The following is a 22802-nucleotide window of genomic DNA, read 5'->3' on the forward strand; positions in this document are numbered from 1 at the left end:
ACTGAGCACAAAACTTTATTTTGAGTAAATATGCATAGAATGGCTGCACATCACTGCTGCAACACTCCCAAGGGGCTCGGAGTTGTGCTCTGCATTGCAGAAAACTGGGAAATTACTTGAAAGCGCTGTGTATACATTAGATCTGGTGAGTCTTTGATCAGTACAGTGCTTAGGCTCCCAGGCCCAGTGTGTGGGTTAGGAGATAATTGGGGGGAGAGGGGAATCAAATTACTGAGTTCATTTTAGCAAAATCAGGAACTATATTATTGCTATATAGCCCGTAACAACTATCTAGTTTGCCTGTATTAAAGGATATTGCACATTATGAAATAGGAACAGAGTTACTTATGTGACGTACCCCTATTGTGTGAAGTTTCTTCTATGTTGTGTGAATGCCTGGATGCTTTTGAAAATTTTAAACCTGGATGATTTCCGTTGATTTTTCGTTTTCTTTTTAAAGGTTTCTAACTTTTACAATCAAACTGAAGACTGCTTCTCTTGCTATTCCATTTTAACATTTTTGTTTTCAAGCATGATACCTTTAGATAAGAGTGTTAATGTTTCACTGAAACTATTATTCATTACGTGTGAATAATATGACGTTCATAAAAGAGGTATAGTATTTGAAAATCTACGTATTTCAAATGCTTTCTTTACAGCATTGGAGGGTTTTGTTTTGTTTTAACAGCATATACATCTACAGATATATCTATATATATATAGGACAAAGTTTATTTAACATTTCTGGGATCTCCTGGGCCAATGCAACACTGGCTAATGAAAACATTTATACAAAAAAAGTGCACAAAATGTGAGTTCTGAAACCATGGGAATGAAAATGTCCATTAGTTGGAGGAGTTCCGACACCAACACAAAGATGGTTCCGGATCTTCTTCATTCTCTTGTCATTCGGAGACCACTTCTTAAAAAATAAAAATAACAGCCAAGTCAAGAGCAATGCAACCCAACGGGACCAAGGAAACAATATACCTCTAGGTCCACTGAGTCATGCTAGAGGAAAAGGTGCAATCATAAACAAGTCCATGTGCATTCATAGCCATAGCTATAGGCTGAAGAACCCTTGATCTTTGTTGCTTTGGTATTAAATAACAATTATAAAAGCTTTTTAGAAATAAAGCAATACATGGTGGGGTGGGAGGCTAGGATGCTAGCAGGCCCGGGTTCCTTGTCCATGGAAATCAGTCTCATTCCTAGTCATAAATAAATAATCTCTTTCCTGGTTTCACTTCCACGCCAGGATCAATATCTCTTAACATCTTACTTATTTTATTACTGCTCTTGGTTTTCTGGGACTGATTGAAAGTTGCTCAGAGGAAATCTTTGGTTTTGCTTAAGTGTCCGTGACATTTAATCATGACTTTCCTTGCAGTTTAATTCCAACCAGTCAATCAGTTAATCCACTTCAATTGATTCTGTGCTCTCTGTTATTGGCTTGCACTCATTGGGCATCCTCTGGTGTCGACTCAGCTGGGTGGCTTGTGTGAAGCTCCTCTCACACCTCTCGCACCTGGAGAAGGCAAGAGAGAAAATTGAGAGTGGGGAGCTGCTCTGGGGGAAGGGGGAGCAGGCGGCGGGCTTTGTCTTATCCTGCCTAATCAGAACAGACACTCAAAAGTGGCTTCAGATTTTACTGGCTCAAGAGGTTTAATTGGTGGCTACTTCCAAGGCCTTGATGCCTATGATGGGACAAGGCCTGTCTGATTCAGAACAGAGGAATCTGTCAATAGACAGGGGGAAGGTGATTTCTCCAGAGAGGCCTGTTCTGCTGCAGCTCTGATCACTGTCAGTTCAAATAGATAAAGAACAAAAAGAGATTTTTAGGAGTGAGCCATCAAAGAAGCAGCTTGTCTGCAGTTTTCTGCTCTGTAATCCCTCGGAGAAATTGATGACAAATAGAATTTCACCTCCTGCTAATTTAAAATCAGGAGTCCTACCTACTGGAGCAATTGTGAAGCCATGGAACAATGATCACTTTGTTTTGCAGCAATAGAATAAATCCCCATACTTGCCTGAGATCACTAAGCAGTTGAGTTAAGGAGGCTGTAGTTACTACTCGTAATAGTTTTAAGCATTTTTTTTTAAATGTTACCCAGGATTTGATATTGAGTAGAAATGGCTGATTGGAAAAGTCAAACACTCGCCAGTGCATTTTCATTGTCATATAAAGGCTTCTCTCTACCCCTCCTTCCCTCCATTGATTTAAATGACATGGCAAGATAATGAATGCATTAAGATGTAGGGCTTCTGCAGGGACTGACACAGGGCGTGTGTAGTTCAGAGAGTGTAATCTGCACCTATTCCAGATAAGAATGTACTCTACCAAATTCTAGTGCTTTAACAGAAGGTGACTTCTTCTTCATAATCATTTTGAACGCGTGACACTGATGCCTGACAAGTTTATAGGATATAAGTCAGCCAGGGAAGTGACAGGAAATATGCCCTGGATAGGGTCCACTGAAATGAGTAAAAGCTGAACAAGAGTACCCCACCCTCATCTTGCAAAGAAGAGTCTTGTAGGCTATGCAGAGCTTTAATGTAATGCTCATAGGAATAATCTGGATTTTAAATGGTGCTGTGTAATGCCTACTAACATCTGAGAAGATCCCTATGAAAAAAAGTATGCCTATGAAAAATAAGAAGCCCAAACCCTCTCTGTACCCCTGCTTCTTCAATTGTAATCACTGCATTGGAAAGGAACCACCTTTCACAAACATGCATACACAATTACAGAATGTTATAAAGTGCCTGTTAATTATTTTTAAAGGAAATTATGGTTTGAGGAACCTCTGACCTGAATGTTACATACTCATTCATCTCACCTCTAGTTCTTGCCTAGGATGTCAACATCTTTAAGTTGTGCTTCTTTGATCGTCTCTCTTGGAATATTTTAGCAGCCTGCTCTACTGTTAAAAACTGCACTGTGATCTTGACAAATGTAAAATGTCAGCTCTAATGTATCAGACCTATCAGCTCAATGAAAATAACTCAGAAGTATTGATCACCTAATGATTTTTGGTGTATTCATTAACGTCTATGTGCAGATCTTCCTCTCTCCAGAGTTCCTGAAATGCTGATGACACATTAGTGTATTGCTGATTGTTTATTAGAAAACTGATTAGTTACTGGATTAGTGTGTCAAAATATACTACCTTTCATTGCTTGACAAACTTGCAAATTATGATTTTTTTTTATCATGAAGGCCTTGAAATCAATTCAATTCTTGGATTAGCTTATACAATATAAGGCACTGAGCTATCCTTGGAGTTGAAATTTCCTTTCCCTACATATATAGCTAAAGATGTCCAATACATTCCATTTGTGCATCCTAAACATATATTTCAAATCCAAAAAGTACCTAACCATCACTGCCTTAACAGACAGAGTAGTATTATGACTTAATCTGTTTACATCATAGGGACCCCTGAGCCGCCAAAAAAATGGATAGTAATGAGAAAGGGCTTGTCTATGAGTTATAACAAAAGTGTTTCAAGAAGCTTCCATTAAATACTTGTAACATACAGATCAGAGTTAAGGGGATGCCCATAAAAGAGCTTCCTCTATTGCTAGTCAGACATTTCAGAACTTATTGAAGAAGTGGTACCCAGGGAAATAGGTTACAATGATACACGGACCATATAAGTGCCCATGCTGCCCTTCTGGTCTGCCCTATAGTCTTGCAATAGAAACATTCCGTTTTTCTTTCATGTGTAGGGAAACACAAATGTCACTGCATATATCTTGGGTTGGTGTCACTTTGGAGAAGGGATAGTAATGGGCTGTTGTGATTATATTGAAGCTAAGATTGGGATAAGATGAGTTGTGGAGGCCCCCACTGTGACTGCAAAAGACACCACTGGCAGAGTCCGCCCAGACAGTGACCAGAATAACCCCTGCAAACAGTATATGCTCCAATGCCAGCCCACTGCCAGGTGAGGGGCCTAATTTGGGCCCCCATGCCTCACTATTCTGAAGCTACTCAAAGTAACTGCATGCCCTTCTGTGCCCTGGCTGCCATAAGCCGCATGACTTCAAAGGTAGTGGTGACTCTGCCACTCTGATCTGCTGCTGCTCCCCAGTAGAGAGTCAGGATTGTTCTGTAACACAGTGTATGATCTTATGAAATATACACTCCTATCGATGCATGGTTCACACCTGTATTAAAACAAATCCCACATTTCTCATAAAACAAATTCACTGTTCACTGGTTTACTCGAAATCTTTGTCTCACTATTCTAAATTCCCTATTATAACTATAGTTTATATTTCAATCCTTCGCAGTTGCTTCTTACAGTGGTACCTTGGTTTAAGAACAGCTTAGTTTATGAACAACTTGCTGCAAACCCGGAAGTAGGTGCTTTGGTTTGTGAACTTTGCCTTGGAATCAGAACATGTTCCGCTTCCTGCTGAGTGTGTTCCATTTGTAAATTGAGTCCCCCGCTGCTATGGGAAAGCACGCCTTTGTTTAAGAACTCTTTGGTTTAAGAATGGACTTAAGTTTGTAAACCAAGGTACCACTGTATTTGCACAAGCTACAATACAGACATTAGGTATCGGACAATTCTATGCTATACGTAATAATCCTATATATTCAGTGAATGTGTATAGATCACACCAAAATCAATTTGATTCATATGCAGCTAACATGCCAACCATTTGATATAGCTCTATTTTCTGAATGGAATTGTGTTGAAACTACACTAGACGTTTTGGAACAAGAGAGAAAAGAAGAAAGAAAAAGAACAATACAAAAAACAGGGGGGAGTAGCAATGCCTCTAAATGGGGCAAACTGCAGCTTTATTGGAAACACGACAAAAACAGAATGTTAAGGGGGGAATGTAAGTGGAGTCAACAAGGTTACACATAAGTAACACCTTAACATTAAAAGAAATCTATTTTCCATTTTGACCCGGAAACCTCCACAATTAATTACTAAAATCTATTTACACAGCAACTACATAAAATCAATCTGATTGCTGGCACTGGTTTTGGCTCTGCTTTCCATTGGCTCTATTAATCCAACATAATGGCTCCGTGGGCACCATTAGTGGACACAGTAGAACTGTATCATTTCAGGCAGTCCCTATTTGAATTCTGACTGTGCTGGTCTTTGCAAAATTTGGGCTCTTTCTCCCCGCCTCCATGCCTTATCTTACAAGCATGGTGCCCAGACACATCTTGAATGGAGGCTATGCAACCATTGTGGTTATCTCTAGCATAAACAGCTCATTCATAAGGTCTCTGATAGTTCACAGTGACAAATATCCTCTTACATTAGCCAAATATAAAATGCCTGGTAAATAATATCAAGTTCAGTAAGAAGTTGATGATTGTTATGGAACACACCATTTTTAATGGCCTTTTCCTGTGCCCCAACCACAGCAGAGAAATAAGTACATTTTTTTAAAGCTCAAATTAGCTTTACTTAAATGAAAAACATTTTGCATAGGATTGGGGTGCATATGAAGTGTTTAAGGTTAGACTTTTATCTTTTTTAAACATGGGACAGAGTTTGACAGCTGCCAGACATTTATATTCTTATAATCTGCAACTGTTATTACTGGATTTATGGTGTTTTGTTCTTCGGGTAGTGATAAAGCGGGATATCAAATCCAAACTCTTCTTCTTCTTCTTCTTCTTCTTCTGCAACCTTGTGTGTATGTGTCTACAGGGGGTAATACCATTAGTATTTTATAGACTGGGACTTGAGCACCACAGATAATTTTTTACTCAAAGCCATACAGCATGCCCATTCTAGAAGTGGGGTCTGAAGCCAGATTCTGAACCTGACTTCTACTACAAAATAAGGGCTTTGAAGTGATCTGATGCTATTATCTAACATAAACCTGTTTAAGTGACTTCTTTGCTCTACACCCCCCCCCCCAATAGGAACAGAATATGATACTAACTTGTGGTCATGGGTTTAGAAAACTGGTGATCTTTTAAAATTACCTGATTTACATGAATTAGTTTAAAATATAGGTAACAAACTGCCTTGTTTACATCCTCATATTAGCCTGAGAAGTGCATTAAAGATTCCATCACCAAATCTTGCAAGGCAACTATAATGTTAAACCACTTATAATTTAGTATGGAATTCCACATTGCCCACTAAGACTGTGCAGTAGAAAATGGGATTTAAGGATCAAGTGTAGAGGTCTAGACTTTGAAGGTGGGATAGGTTCACTTTATTTTTTCTGTTGGTCTTGACTTCTCTGCAGAGACTTACTAATACCTGGCCATTAGTTTCTTGCCCAGGATTTATGAACAACCACAGAAGGAAGGGGCTGAACCAAAGTCCCAATGATTAAATTGAATCTTTATGTTTATTTATTTAAAACATTCACTTACTGCCCTTTGTCCTATTTAGGATTCCAGGGCAGTGTACAGCCAATTATATCACAGCACAAATACATTAATTAAAAAATAATAATTAAAATTAACTATAGATTGAAATGCCTGGGTGAATAAGAATATTTTCACCTGGTGCCTAAAGAACTGCAATGTAGGCGCTAGGAGAGCATCTTTAAGGCAGGCACTCCATAGCTATTGCCAAGAAAGCCCTTTCTTTTGCTGTTAATTAACTTGATTCTGATAGAGAAGGCATGGCCAAACTTGACCCTCCAGCTGTTTTTGGACTACAATTCCCATCACCCCTGACTACTGGTCCTGTTAGCTAGGGATGATGGGAGTTGTAGTCCCAAAACAGCTGGAGAGCCAAGTTTGGCCATGCCTGTGATGGAGGGTCACTGCAAGAAGATCTTACAGTATGGACAGATGGTTATGGGAAAGGCACTCCTTTAGGTATTTGGGTTCCAAGCCATTTAGGGTTTTAAAGGTAAATATCAGCAACTTAAATTAGGCATGGAAGCAAATAGGAAGCCATTGCAGTCCTTATAAAATTGGCAGGATGTGCCTACAACAGGCCATAATCAAGAATTCTGAGGCTGCCTTCCACATCAATTCAAACTTCTAAGTCATCTTCAAGAGCAGCAGCACATATAACACATTGCAATAATCTAATGAGGTCACCAGAGCATAGATTACCATGGCCAGACTATCCCCTTGTCCATTGGTGAATGAAGCAAAGCTGATAAAAGGCATTTCATTCCATTGAGGCCACCTGGTTTCTAGAGACAATATAAGCATCTAGAAACTGCACATGTGCTCTTTTAGAAAGAACACAACCCTGCCTAAAACATGCACTTCCTACATCCAAGAACCATCCATCCCCGGTGCCACAATCTTGTTATGATCCAATTTCAGGTCCTTATCCAGCACTCACAAATTTTGTTTATTACAACAATGTAAAATGATGGCTTTTTGCCCACGCCACATCTTCTCTATCAGAAATATTTCTCTTTGTAATCAGCACATGCACTACAATTGTTGTCTTGGCTTCTCCCTACTTTTGATGTTCAACAATCTGGACGTCCTACGCTTGAAATTTCAGATAAAGCCATCCTTTGATACTTTCAGATAAAATCACTGGAAGGGCTGCTATTGAAAACTGCTTTCCCATTAACAAGTGAACTGCTTACAGATATTTGACATACATGAGCATGATCTTATGATTTTAAGGAGACATTTACTGGGTTGGTTGCAACCAACGAAGATCTGATTCTGCACAAATGCTATTGAAACGACTTGGTCTTGCTCAAGAGCAGTGCCTGGAGGACTGTGGGGGTATTCTGAACTTCAATTCCAAACAGACCTATTCCAAGGGCTAGGATATTTACTGATTCTTGTCTAAATTCCCTTCCTGTTCCTCTGGTCCTTTGATTACTTACTTAAAGGGCTTCTCCCCTGTATGTGTCCGGATATGATTGTTGAGTGTAGTAGCACCAGCAAAGGCACGACCGCAATAGCCACACTTGAAAGGTCTGTCACTGGAATGGGTGACTACGTGGTTCCGTAGCTCTGAAGGTTGGGAGAAGGATTGGGAGCAGTGTCCACACTGATAGGGCCTGCAGAAAATAGAAACACCCAATGTGATCACTACTTATTTTTACTGAAGCAAATGGAAAATAATTTGGGTGGTGCAGCTGAGCTTTGGAATGCTAATTTTTGCAAGGGAATATAGTAGTGGGCTTTCTTAAGTCGTTTTGTTTCTCTAGTCTTTTGAAAAAAATAATAATAGTAAAAATGAACATATAAAAATGCCATACTATATTCTGTAAAGTCCCATCCTTGAAAATAAATATATCATAAAGGGCTCTTTTGGAGAACACTCCCCACTCCCTCATACACTAGCAGCTTATTAAGATAAAAGATAACAGAGTCAAATTATAACCATCTCCAAATCTCCAGCATATCCTGTTTTACAGATTACAGGTCAGCAAGACCAGTTGGGGAGGTCTTTGCTAAAATGAGCGACATGAGCATCGCTGTCTTTAATTCTTCTCAGGATGTGCAGAACAACTGCTGCATGTACCCAAAAGAATCCAAGATGGCGCACTCAGTGTTTCCTCTTTTGTTTTGAGTACCCAAGGCAGCTCATTCCAGATAAATCGGGGTTTGGGAGTAGGCCTCATTTGTGCTTTTCTGCTGAGTTTTGTCAACGCCTAAAATACAATATCCTTTCTATACTGAAAAGGAGAACTTCAGATGGAATGCAGATTTAGATTAACAGTTCTGAATTCTATTATTCACTAATTTAAGAGCACTCTTGGGATAACCTGGGGCATGTATTTAACATGTTATGAGCTGTGGTGGTTTTTTATTGTTATGTGATGTGCGTGTGAGTGCCTGCTTGAGCTCCTCTTTCAGTGATGCGTTGCCTTTCAGCATGGTAAGGACTCAGGGTCTCAGTAAGCATATTAACAAGATTTTAAGAATTAAATACCAGAGGGTGGGATAATTGCTCCCATAATTCCCAGCTACAATATATGTAACCTCCCCCCCCCCCAGCAATAGGAGCTTGTTTTCTAATGCTAATTGCTCTCTCTCTCTCTCTCTCTCTGTGTGTGTGTGTGTGATTTCAGAGAAGTTGTGGCTAGGGTATGAAGGCTTAACCCTCCCCTTCCTATGCACTGTGATCTTATAACAATCCTACACCCTTGCACGTTATTTAAAATTTAAAAACACACATTAATTTAATGTAATTAGGCCCTCAGACACACAAATGCATGGCTGATACCAAACCACACACACAAACACTGTTTTGTATGTAGTTAAAGACTGCTACTAGATAATGCTTTTATTTTTCCACCCACATCAAATAAATGCTTTCTATAACTATCAGCAAAGAAAGAGCTTGATATACAAGGTTAAGTCTAGTGAGCTTTGGCCTTCTAGCGAGCTTTTGTCTTTCATGTGATTATTGGATAATCATTTGTATGCTATGTGTCCACCAGTTCAACAGTGTCTTGCATAAACTGAGACTAGTCAAGGTCTTCAATGGTCCATTCCAGACTACAGACTCCCTAATATATGTCCTATGCTTGGCAGAACAGGAAGGTTATCTACTTATGAGGAACCCAATGTGTAGGTGTTAATATTTAAAATAAAGGGTACACATACAAAATCCAATATCACAAGACTAATATCTCAAACCAAATTCAGTCCAAATCAGGCCATAATTAAAATACGAAGACAACACAGCTATTTGCAGAAGGCCTAATCGTATCTACTTCTGAAATGTGATGTTCATCCTCTCAGTTCTCATGGAGATGTATTCTCAGTGGGACTAGTTTTTATATGAACGGAAACCAAATTCCACCTGTAACTTTCCCAAGCACTCTCAGTTAGTTTGCATAAAAAAGACACTGGTGACATAGCAAAGCCAGGACAAAAATGACCAACTCTTTGCAATATATTTTTTTGCAAAGAAGATCATTTTAAACATAAGATACTTAACTATGCTTGCTTACTTTCCATTAGTGACACTATCCCTAAGTGGTCTAATTCTAAAATCCTACACCACAGGCGCTGTGGGTTAAGACACAGAGCCTAGGACTTGTCAATCAGAAGGTCGGCGGTTCGAATCCCACGATGGGGTGAGCTCCCGTTGCTTGGTCCATGCTCCTGCCAACCTAGCAGTTCGAAAGCATGTCAAAGTGCAAGTAGATAAATAAGTACCGCTCCGGCGGGAAGGTGAATGGCGTTTACGTGCCTGCTCTGGTTCGCCAGAAGCGGCTTAGTCATGCTGGCCACATGACCTGAAGCTGTACGCCAGCTCCCTTGGCCAATAAAGCAAGATGAGCCCCGCAAACCCCAGAGTCGGTCACGACTGGACCTAATGGTCAGGGGTCCCTTTACCTTTACCTTTTACCGTTTGTTAGAAACAGCTCATAATGTTGCAAGCCCCAACAACAAATGTAATGTGTGAGCATTAAAATGAAGGGGAGGAAAACACAAAAGACACTAGGCTAATTAAATTTTGAAAAAGGGATAGAATGGAAAAGCATAAAAATGTATTCAAGAAGAGAAATCTTCTGTTTATTTTATCTATTTGTTAAGTATGGTAAGCTAATGCAAAGAGCAGGACTGTTCCCACTACCAGGCCCCCACTGTAAGCACAGTGATTACAGCTGCAAGACAGCAACTCTGTTTGGGACACCCAAATATATTGGGCTAAACTACTATGGAACGAATCAGAACATTTACTGCTGTTGCCTAAAGCTCTTGTCAGATATTATGCAAAAAAAGAAAGAAAAAGACGTTACCTCCTAGCCCTGACCCAAACATATGCTTGTCGATCACAGACTTATGCTTAGAGGTTTATGATGATAGACTTCCACCCTTGTATGTTTCAGATTTTCCGCATACAGTGTTAAGCTTTGCAGATGGCTGCAATTTTATACCCGCTTTCCTGGAAGCAACTCCTATTGAACTCAATGGGACTTATTTATGAGTAGACATGAGCAGGATTGCACTACAAATATTCTAAGGCGCTTGAGCCTCTTCACCCATCTGGCTCTTTTTAATGTAGGGAGATGCATTTTTAGTTTCCTATTAGTGTTTCAAGAAAATTAAGATTGTATCTTTAGGCATATTAATGATTTTAATAGCGAGGAGCAGCCCAAGGCACAGCTCACGTTGTCTGCATTTTTAGAGCCGATACGACAGTCATAATTGCCTTCTCCCTTTTACAAATGTGCACCTCTAAATAGCTAGAATCCAAAGCTCTAAAGGAAAGGAGACAATGGTGACCAAGCATGTACAGCAATTCAATTAAGCATAAAATAAAGTGTACTCCCTCATTCGTCAACTGAACTGCTTAATTGTGACTACTTGCATCGCTGATCACCAATACTATTATTTCACAGTGCTTCAGAGCAATGATCGTAGAATTTTTTAGCTTGACTAATGGCCTAGCGTTGGTCAATAGTTCAATATTATATTATTTTAATTACTCACATTATAAAATATTTGATGAGTGTTTCCCAACAAGTTTCAAAGAAAAAGTTCTAAAGCTGCAATATGCCACTGCAACGGAGCCCTTTATGGAGCCTTGATTAAGCCCCAGGCATTAGCCATGGACCTCGAATTTTCATAAGAACGTAAGAGCTTGCTGGATCAGGCCAATGGCCCATCTGGGCCAACATCCTATTACCACAAGATACCTGCAGGAAACACACAAGAAAGGAACTAAGCGCAACCACTCTCTCCCCTCCTGCAATTTTCAGTAACTAGTATTCAGAAGCATGCTGCAACCTACAGTGTAGGCAGAACAGAGACGACATGGTTAGTAACCATTTATAGCCTTATTCTACCTGAATTTGTCTAATCCCCCAAATTCCTAGTGAGCTCCAACCACCACCATCTGCATGTAAAATGAGAGTCACTGTGACATCCCTGAAAGGACTATGGTGAAGGTGATTGGTAAGATTATTAAGGCTGGTAAAATGGACAATTAAGCCACTGACCATCTGTGAGTTTGTTCAGTAGTGTGATATTAAAGTTTTATTGCAATCACTGGATTGCACTGTTTTAGTATTGATGACTTAGCTGCCTTAAGTATCTGAAGATGTAGATTAGACAGTTCAAAACAAATGAGTGAAAGTTCTCATCTTCCTGTAACGTAGGATTCCCCCTCTAGTTCTCCTGTGCTGACTTGCTTTCCCCCTGGCCCATGTGAATTACTGCTTACACTGGTATATGAAAAAACAAAAAAAATTCCTTCCAGTAGCACCTTAAAGACCAACTAAGTCAGTTCTTGGTATGAGCTTTCGTGTGCATGCACACTTCTTCAGATACACTGGTATATGAGTTCGTAAGACCTTGGATCTGTATTGATAACTGTGGAGTATCTATACAGATCTGAAGATCCCGAGAGCTTTGTCGTTCTCCTCCTGAGGAGGAGCATATGCTAAACTTATATCTGCAATGTACATCCATAGCATTATTTTTTTTTAAAAAAAGACTGGATTGCTTGCACAGTAGAAGTATTGTGTATATATATTTAATAATAAATAAAAACACTGTGTTCTCCATTTGATCTTTCACCCTATTCAAGCAGATGTGGGAAACCTGCCATATACAGCTGCAGACGAAGCATTGCCCTGTGAACCAAAAATATTCTACCAGACTCACAATGGGGATTCTTCATTGCACACGTAGAGCATGTTCCAAGGCCTTGAATGAATTGGGGGAACCTCAGTTTAACACAGAGCTCAAAGCATGCAGAGTTTGGGACCACATAGTTCCCATACAATGTGAGCACATGTGAAATCCTGTACCTCAAAGGCACACACTAATAATTACTCTATAACTACTGTCATTACTGTGGGACAAGAGGGATATGCTTTTCAGCTTTATTCTTTGTTCAAAGAAATTGTTCACTTAAGCAGAAATCATTCATCAAACTGACATGAAAATTCTGGCAATGATAAAACAAAGATGAATAAGGATAGTTTCTTCTCAAAATATTCTTAAGAATTAAATTATTTTAGTCAAAAACAATACACTGAGATGTGCTGTAATCATGACCAATTGATTTTCTAAGAGTGAGTGGGATCATTAACATTTATTAGCCCCTGGTTATCTATTTTAACAGCTCACACAACAAACAAATAAGACACTAAATAAAACCAATTAATCTCTTTAAAAAAAAAAAAAAGACAGGTCAACATGATTAATTTTTTATTCGGCAAAATCATGCTGTTCTTTGTTTGCAAATAGTTACCAAACTGAAATACGTGGAACAAAATACGAACAAATAATTAAAAACTACAATGAAAATGGCAAATGCAACCCTTTCCAATGCATCATTTTTAAAGTAGAAGAAATGCACAGTTGCCTTTTCCTGCAGTAGTACTTATGTTGTGGTAATAATTGTGATGATAATAATAAAAGTAGTATTTTCTTATCATTCAAACTGTAATTCGTTTTGGTAAAAATATGCATGTCATTTATAGTTTGCAGTGGTCTGCGGAATGCTGTTGCATGAATGTCATGGGCATCTACTTCCAAGAGCTTGTTACATTAGGGGTGGTGAGCATGCAGTCCCACCATCTTCAAATTGGACAAAATAAAATAGTACAGGCGGCGACCATTTTCCTTGTGTCCAATTGATGTGTGAGTCCTTTGGGGCCTGAAAGAGGGCCTGACGAAGCAGGAGTGTAACAAGGTGGGCTTATGCATGCTCTGCCGACACGCAGGGGGGTCAGGAATGGAACCCCTGTGCAAAATGTTTACTACCTGTAATTATAAAGAGTAATTTCACCTCTTCCCATTGTTAGGAACAGCCTGATTCTAGGATTTCATCTCAAAATAATGTTCAAACTTGTAGAAGCCTCCAGGACGGAGGGCGGGGGGAATGACTAACCAAGGTCCTGGATTTGTGTCCCCACATGGGGACACAAAGCGAGCAGAGGCTTTTGGAGCATGCATCATCACAACTATAGCACTTTGCAGGCTGTGCATAGGGAATGGAGCCAATAGGAGGCTGTTGTTGGTTCTCTAGGAGGTGGTGGACCAGACACATTAGAGGCTTCAGCCTGCTCCATTCCCAGGGCTTAAACATGGACTACCCCTTGACCACCTCATCTGTTCAGTGGTTTCTTCAGGCAGCTCAATGGAAGGTCTTGCCCTAACCAAACTTAAGCTCTGCAACCAAATAAAATTGCGGCCTTTGTGTAAAGCTGTATCAGACTGAGCCACTATTGCTCCTGGACCTAATGGCATCACTGCGAGTGAGCCCACAGACGCGGACATGAAGCAATCATACTTAAGGATGCAGAAATATTGCGGAATGATCTGACGTTTGAGGACAACATAGGAAATTTCTTAAAATTGGGAGAGCTTTGACCACAGTAGTTCAGGCACTGGTGACCCCAAGAATGGATTACTGCAATATATTCCAGGTGGGGCTTCCTTGCACTTGTCCCGGAAGCTGCCGTTGGGGCAGAATGATGTAGCATGGTTGCTAACAGGAGTAACACCTCTGCGCAGAGGTCTGCACTGGTTTACTACCGGGCCAAGTTCAAGTTGTTATTATTAGTATATAAATTATACTAATAATATAGTATAATCAAACAGCTTGGAACCAGTTTAGTAGCAAGACTGCATTACCCCATATGTGCCCACGCAACCGCTTCAATCTGTGGAACATGTGCCACATAACACTCATTTTGCATTTGCAAGAGATCAGTGTGGCAGTACCTACACTATGGGACTCTGCTATCGACATTAGGAAGGCACTCTTTTCAGAACCTGCATAAAACATTTCTGTTCAGGGAAGCCTATTCAGACGTAAAAGTTCCACGTGTTTTGTTTCTTTCTAGCGACACTTGATTTTAACTGTCCTTTGAATATTTTTGAGTGTTTTATCAATAATTGTAATGTTTTGTCTTGAATTTTTGTAAACCACTTAGAGGTGTGTTTTTTTTGTTTTGTTTTTTTACAAACAAGCAGTTTATACATTTTGCTCAATAAAAGTAATGAATAAATAAGTATACTTTTCTACACAGGGCTAGTAGATACAATGGGGCTAAATCTCAGGTACATGGGCATAAAACACAACAAGCTTGAAGTCTTTTCTTGGTGCCCATAAAGCATCTGAGCACTCGCCCTCCTTGGTCATGACATGGTGAGGGTAATTACCTTTTTCTCTCTAGAAAAATACATAGAGCTGAAGAAGAAAATACGAAGTGTGACACTTTCCCCCATTTTGTCTCCCACCTCTGTGTGCTTTTTCTAAGGCTCAGATCAGTTTCATGGGATGACATTTATCCAGATCTCTTGGAAAAATGAAGTTTGTGCATGTGCACTTTTTCTCTACTCCTGTTCTGTGTGTGTATCAATTGAAAGAGCTGGTGGTGCCTGCAGCATTTATTCAAAAATTCAAATTATGCTTACGAGCCTAAAGTAATTGGCAACCCCCTCCACTGATGTGTAATGATGATGCAAATTGCCTTTATGGCATCAGAAAAAGGAATGCCTGTTGCAGGTCTTTTGTGAGTTGGTACCTTATAGGGTTTATGCATGGCAGTTGTTCCCAATTAGCAGGGGTTTTTTTTATTAAAGTTTTTTTCTGTTAAAATAAAAACAGTTAAACAGGGAAAGGTACATATATCTGTTGTCTCCACTTCCAGTTCATATTCTTTTTCGGTTTGACTGCATTTAAAAAGGTAAAGGGACCCCTGTCCAGTTGTGGCCGACTCTGGGGTTGTGGCGCTCATCTCGCTTTATTGGCCGAGGGAGCCGGCGTACAGCTTCCGGGTCATGTGGCCAGCATAACTAAGGCGCTTCTGGCGAACCAGAGCAGCGCACGGAAACACCGTTTACCTTCCCGCCGGAGCGGTACCTATTTATCTACTTGCACCTGAGTGGGGTTTGTGTCAGCATCCTGTGGGTAGGTCATGTATGTATTTATTTCTTTATATTGATGAAGCGAGAGGTTAGGGGATCCTGCGCTTGGTTGGTTGCATTCTGTTGATTGCCGTGTGGCTTGTTTGTTTGGGGGGGGGTAGATTGTTGGGTCAGGTATGGGGGGATAGGTCATTGTCTTGTTGTGCTGTGTATGTGATAAAGGGGAACCGTACTGGGGTGAAGGTGTCCTCGTGCTAGTTTGAGTTTGTTGGTTAACTTCTCTAGTAGTGCGGTTTCCCATACATTTTGGTACCAGTGGTCTATGTTCATTCCTGATAGGTCCTTCCACTGTCTAGTTACGATATTTCTAGCTGCTGCAAGTAAGTGACTCATGAGTTCTTTGTCGTGTGTGTGTGTGTTTTATCCTGGAAGATATTTAATAGGGCTAGTCTGAAACCTAATTACTACAGGGAAGCTGGAGTCAAAACCAGACTGCTAGAACACAGTGAGTAGAGATTGGAGAAGAAGACACAGAACATAGCAAATGTTTCAAGAAGTGCCACTAAGCAGATGCATGAGCAAGCAAGAGGCATGTAAACATTTCTTGTAATAGCTGGAGACAATCTGAGGAAGTATATAGAGCTCAAAAATCCTAAAGTACAAGACATAGTGTTGATTCCAAGGCCTAACATGACTCACATAAAAACCGTCCCTTGTAGAAATTGTGTCAAGTGCTAAATATGTGGCAGATGTTTTCTTTCTGCTTCTGTCTGTCTTGTCTCTCACACACCCCACACCAACCATCATACAATATGCCGGGGCGGGCAGAAAATAGATGGGGATTCAGTGGTAGATCTCTGGGTGATTTGAAGTAGACGGGCAGGGATTTCTGGCTCTCAGTTTTTAAACAATGTCATCAATTATGCCACTTCATCTAAATTATACTGTTGAAATGAAGTGAGGGAGAGGGCTCCCCAGAAGTAGATTTTTGTGTGGAAGGAACGTGAACTTAATTTCGTTCTGGTACTCAGAACAAATTTCTGGGCTCAAAACTGTTTAATTCCAAGTGCATGACATCTTTTGTAACCTGAATCCAGTTGGTGGATATCCGCAAACTTGAAATCTGCCAGTTTTCACAATTATGTTGGTATAATTGCGTTGTGACAGTAAATTATTATTGGAGGCCTCATGCAACCATATGAAGAAGAACAGAGGTCGAAACACATGGGAATCAGTAACAAATATATATTGTACACCTCAGGATACCCTACTTCCTTTCCCCTGCAATTAGTGCCTTCCTACTTTTTCTTTCCTGTACAATCAGTACAATTCAGAGAAAGATAAGAGTGCCTAATGCTTTTCAATTCCTACTTAGTTAATCACTTAAATCCCATGAAGCTTGATCTTCTTTCTCTGGTTTGTGCCCAAGTGGGTTAATTTAAGGTCAACAGATGAAGGAATGGCCATGAAACAGATTTCTGTGGTGGCACATGGCGGAATTTAAGGTGTTGGACATTTAACATTAATTCATTCAGAATTGGAGCCGGTTGTCTGAAACGAGGATTGTACCGGGATGTTGGTTGAACATGTATAATAAGTACTTATATAGCACTTTTTGAATGTTCTAAATATTGGAACATTTAAAGTACATCATATATACTGGCATAGTAAGGTAACTTCATTTTATTAACCCTCTACTGCAGATGGGACCACCTAGTGAGTCCATGGCAGAGATAAGATTTAAGGCAGGGACCTTATTCACTCACAGCTACATTAGCTGTAATCTATCCTACGCTCCATTGAACCCAATGCAATTAATGCAGCCTACACATCATTTAGATATAGAACACAGATGTTGTATTTACTTAAATGATTTTGTAGGTCTCTTAAGCTTAGTCACTCATGCTAGTATCACAACAGAAATGTAAGCATCTGTAAATACTGCTAAAAGATACAAACACTGCAAAATCGCATGAGTCTTGAAGACACCATTTTAAAACTACTTGATTTATGATGAGTAGCAAATTGAACTACAAAACAATCTGCAAACTACTGAAAATTTTTATGCAATAATAATTTGTTGCATACAGCTTGCTGTTTTGATTTGGTTTCAATATTCCAGAGTTAATATATAAACAGAGAGAAACAAATCTCAATACAATACTTCCCTAAAAGCTATTTTTTGGTATGTTGTGTGATGTGAATATTTATGATTAAATGTCTGCAGGTTATAAATTAGATCGAGGAAGATTGAAGTGTTTTAAGAAAAGCAGAGATTTAAGAAAGCCAATATACCAATAAAAAGTCCCATACTACTAAATAACTGCTTAAACTGCACATCAAATCACTATTTCTACATCTATATATAGCATGGAAATAGAAAGATTAAGCACTGATTAACATATATTCTGGGTATGCTCTCATGTGCTGTGTCTACCACCTCACAACATCTTATGCACATGACTATTTATAACTAAGCTAAAAATGAAAAAAAAAAACCCTGCATATGAAACTGTCAGGGGAAATATTCATGAAACCCAAAACACATACTATTTATTAAACATTGCATACTGCACATGACATTTAAGGAAAGAAAGAAAAATAAATGTAAACAAATTGTCCTTTATGAGAATTGGCTTTGAGTTAAAAAATAATGAAATAGTTTTTTAAATGCTTCACTGTGATTGAAGGCTTCCGCTTACCCCTTTCTGGAGCCCCCCAAATGGGATTGTTGGGAATTTCTGCAGCAGAAAAACAGAAGAGAAAAGGGATTTCTGACTCCTGGATCAAGGAATAGTGGGTCAATTTGTAAATGGCTGGGCAAAAAACAAGCAAACAAAAAAAATCTTGGAACATCCTTTGGCCAATTAATTTTGGATGAGTTATAGTCATCCTTTGATTGTTTCCAGGAGGAACATGAAATGATTTAACAAACAAAAAAATCACATTGAAGGGTAAGAGGAAACGTAACCTAAATGGTCAAAAGTGTTTTTTAAAAACCCTAATTAATTTCAAATTCAAACAAAATGTGCATACAAACCTGGATGTACTCAATTCCTAATCCAGGTGGATTAATATCTAATATTAGTGTCACTGGCTGACTCTTTTATATTGTATTAAATATTACTGCCATGGCTTTAATTAAAATACTAAACATTATTACCCTGAAAAAACCTAATGCTATGCAACTCTTGGATACACTGCTGTACATATTTCAAATTATGAAATAATGAACAAGCACTTTTGACCATGCTCTGCTGTTGTATAATCACCATTTCATGCAATCAAATTTATGCAGGGACTTCACAGTTTATTGCACACAACAGATTATATGTGTTGCTTCAGCATAGTGGATTGCACTCTATGATTGTGTACAATTCTCTCCTTGGTCTTCAAAAGGCAAAGTAATCTTAGATAATTTCTTAAAAGACATTTCAAAGAAGGGGAAACCACTGGGGTGATATCAGTTAGTTATAACCACTTAAATAAAGGAACTTTATGACCAATATTGCATATCATCCTTGGGCAATAGATTAATAAGATTTATAAACAAAATAGAGGCCTTTTAGGTTAAATGGGATCCAAAATAGTTGTATAAAGTATAAGTTTTAAAAGGGGAACGGTTCTTTTTGTACGTTGCATCTATCTGTGCACTTTTGAATACAGAAAATAGGCAATAGTCAGTGGAGGATTTCTATGATTATAGATCCTTGCTTCTTGAGTGAGTGCCAAACATCTGCAAACCCAATTCCCAAAATTTTGCACTGGGTGAACTGTCTACGTACAGGGTGAGTCTTTTAAAAGAGACCCCGTGGAACATGTGTACTTTGTATCCACGGGGCCTGTATAATGTTAATACAAGCCCTGGATGCTTTCATAAAGGCACAAGTAGGAATGGGCAAATCTGTCAATTTTGGTTTCAATCAGTTTGTAATTTTTCAAATCTTTGGTTCAGTTTTCCACAATTCTGCACCAGTGTCCTTTTTTAAAAAGTCTTAATGAAAATGAATCAGTATTTTACTGATATACACATTGCTTAATACACATATTTATACAAACAATTCTCCCTAATATAATGCATATTCGTTATTTTCACTAATATGTGCCTTTATGCATACTTACCCTTAGTGTATGCATTTTTGTAAACATTATTTAGTTGAAGAATGCATCAAAAATTGGAGAAGAGTGAATTCTGAAAGATGGCTGTGTTCCTATTTGCACAGTGTTTGGGGAAATGTGAATTAGGTAGAGATGCCTTTAAAAGCTAACTAAATCAAATTTCTCTTCCATCTCCCCAAGTCACTCAAATTGATTCTTTATTCAACTCTAGATGCAGTAGTCACTTACAATATTCTTAAGTCAGTGCAACTAAGTGAATTGCATAGACAAAAGCAACCAAGGCTTGTACTAATAGGGATCAGATACCTTTGCCCATGAATCTTCACTACTGCTACCACAATAGAAGAGGAAAAGACACAACCTGTTCTTTCTCTGTAATAAGTCATGGCAGTAGTGATGCTGGTGAATAGGAATTACTGGGCACTGGGTAGGGGGTCAAGACTTTATATTGATTATAAATCTATGCTAGTGTTTAAGACTCTGCCTAAGGCTATTGATAATGGGATGCCATTTTTGTTGTCAGAGAAGTCACCAAGAGCCACATTTAACTCCCGAGTAGTAGAGATAGCAGCCATGTTTCTCTGGGCTTTGGCAACGGTCTCATAGTGCCACTGAGAGTTGATCACATCATTGGTATACACCATGTCTATATGAACATGGATCATTCCACAGGTGTTGACTCAGGCCTTGTGACCTACCATAGAGGAGAAACTGTCAAACCGCTCCAAAATCTAGTTTCAGTTCCATGGCTCCAGAAGCCCCAAATTTAGAACAGAAGCAGCAGCCCTATTAAAAATCTACTACATGTCCTTCGCCATAAGAGACTTCACATAAAAAGCAAAGATCTTCCTGGTAATTCAGGAAAGATGCTTTATTTATGTGCTCAAGACTAACTCAATCAAAAAAAAAAAAATTCCTTCCAGTAGCACCTTATAGACCAACTAAGTTAGTTCTAGGTATGAGCTTTCGTGTGCATGCACACTTCTTCAGATACCTTTCGTGCATGCACACGAAAGCTCATACCTAGAACTAACTTAGTTGGTCTATAAGGTGCTACTGGAAGGAATTTTTTTGTTTTGACTATGGCAGACCAACACGGCTACCTATCTGTAACTCAATCAAAAAATGCATACAGTACAGTGTATAGTCATGAACTTATGAACATGACATATCACGAAAGGGAGGTGGCTAAGATCCTGTTTTTTCCCCAAGCAGCATGAGAGAAAAATACTACCTATATTCCTTTTTTCTATGTAGAAGAAGTATGGGACCTATGACTCAGCTACATCCTACTTGTTCCCTTTTCCCAAGAGACCAGCATTGTGATAATTACAAAGGCAATGGTAATGAGGCACTTAGAAAGAGAGGAGTTCAAGGTTTTGTTTCCAGATACAACACAGTATGCTGTTTTACCAAGTCAGACTACTGGATTATCTAGATCAATACTATCTACACTCAGCTGTTCTCTTAATGACATCAGGTGGGCACAGCAAGAAACACACGTGCATGAGGAACACTGATCTGGAAGCACCCCCAAAAAAACATTCCTAGCACCAATATGTTGGGGGGCGGAGGCATCTAACTGAAAGAAGGCACAACCTCTCTACAACAGATAGCGTAGCCCTATTTAAGGCTAAGGGAAATTTTGCAGGGCACATCCTTCCACTTGATCACAGATGATACACACTATCATGACCCTGAAAAATGCAGAGTTGTGAGTGTGACATAACTACCTGCTGCTAATAATTCTGCTTTCTTATAATGTTCACACAATTCAGATTTTTCAGACGCTCCATTTCCCTACCTACTATATGTTCCATTTTATTTTTGGCAAATGGAAGGACTCTGAACTTTCATTTGAAACCTCGCCCACATACCTAGAGCACCAGCCAGTGCTTCAAAATGGCATCTACATTGGAGGGGTCAGAAATAGAATATAAATAGCTGTGCCAGATTGCAGCTAATGCCAGTGAACTATGAGAGTCACAGAGTTTCCTCATTCCTTCCTATGAATGAGAGCAGGAGGGTAAGATGTTCAGTATGTGTGGAGTTCCCCATGTACACAAACAAAATTGTTCCTCCACAGAAGAGGAACTTTTGTACATGTGTCACTTCAGATTATGCCCAACACAATGATTAATCTGTGCTATGTCAAGGCTAGATAATTTGGTTCGAAATGTTTTTTTTTTAATTAAGTAGATCTTTCTAATTCAGATTAAGTCAGAAAACCAAGCCTTGTTTTTCACCCTCAGGCTTTTGTTTATTGTTGCCTGAATGCCCAGGTTCATGAGTCACAGCACTAATGGGGCTCTTGTGATTAAGATCCTATAAATGTTTGGAGAACTTTGAGAGCTTGCATTTTATTGGCACATTTATCGGTGAGAATGCTGTTACAAGTTTTTGCCATGAAAAAATAGGAAGCACTTTTGTACATTTTAAATTCTAGTATGAGAGCAGTAAACAACAAAGGGACCTGCTAGCTACCAACATTAACCCCAAAGGATGAGAAATACATATGACATCATTTCATCTTTTAAAACCTTACTATCTTTCATCTTTGGAAATTTTGTGGATTCCTTTAGATGTGTTCTAGCATTTTGAATCTTTCAGTGCAGTGAGATTGCATCCAACTTGTAGTGTGCTGTCAAAGTTAATAATGCTTAGAGCCACTGAAATCAGTTGACTTAAGTTAGCCATTACTAATCTGTCACATAGATTTCAATGGGTCTACTCTGCAACCCCATTCATTTCAACTAATCTTATACAGCAGGGATGAACAAAAAGTAGTTTGGGATCTACTCGTGGATCTCTGGGTGATCTGCAAGGGTTTCTAACTCCTATCTGTAAAGCTTCTCCCCTGCCCCGTGCTAAAACAATAAGAGACTGGGGGTGGGGAGAGATGCTTGGC

The 22802-nt window shown here is 39.2% G+C and overlaps 1 protein-coding gene across 5 annotated transcripts in view; it reads right to left on the reverse strand.

Annotated features, from left to right (window-relative positions):
* Positions 1-710: 710 nt before the first annotated feature.
* PRDM6 (PR/SET domain 6) overlaps positions 711-22802 on the reverse strand; it is a 101878-nt gene continuing 79786 nt past the window's right edge. For 2 of the 5 annotated variants that reach the window (XM_081880481.1, XM_081880482.1), the window contains exons 7-9: positions 18478-18516; positions 7810-7986; positions 711-1528 (exon numbers count right to left, since the gene is read on the reverse strand). In XM_081880481.1, the coding sequence (XP_081736607.1) occupies positions 1414-1528; positions 7810-7986; positions 18478-18516 (331 nt within the window). In that variant the 3' untranslated portion in view covers positions 711-1413. The remainder of the gene's footprint in view (positions 1529-7809; positions 7987-18477; positions 18517-22802) is intronic. The other 3 variants (XM_081880484.1, XM_081880483.1, XM_081880485.1) reach the window with 3 other exon arrangements.

This window comes from Podarcis erhardii (genome assembly GCF_964252035.2).
Source record: "Podarcis erhardii genome assembly, chromosome: 11".
NCBI lineage: Eukaryota > Metazoa > Chordata > Lepidosauria > Squamata > Lacertidae > Podarcis > Podarcis erhardii.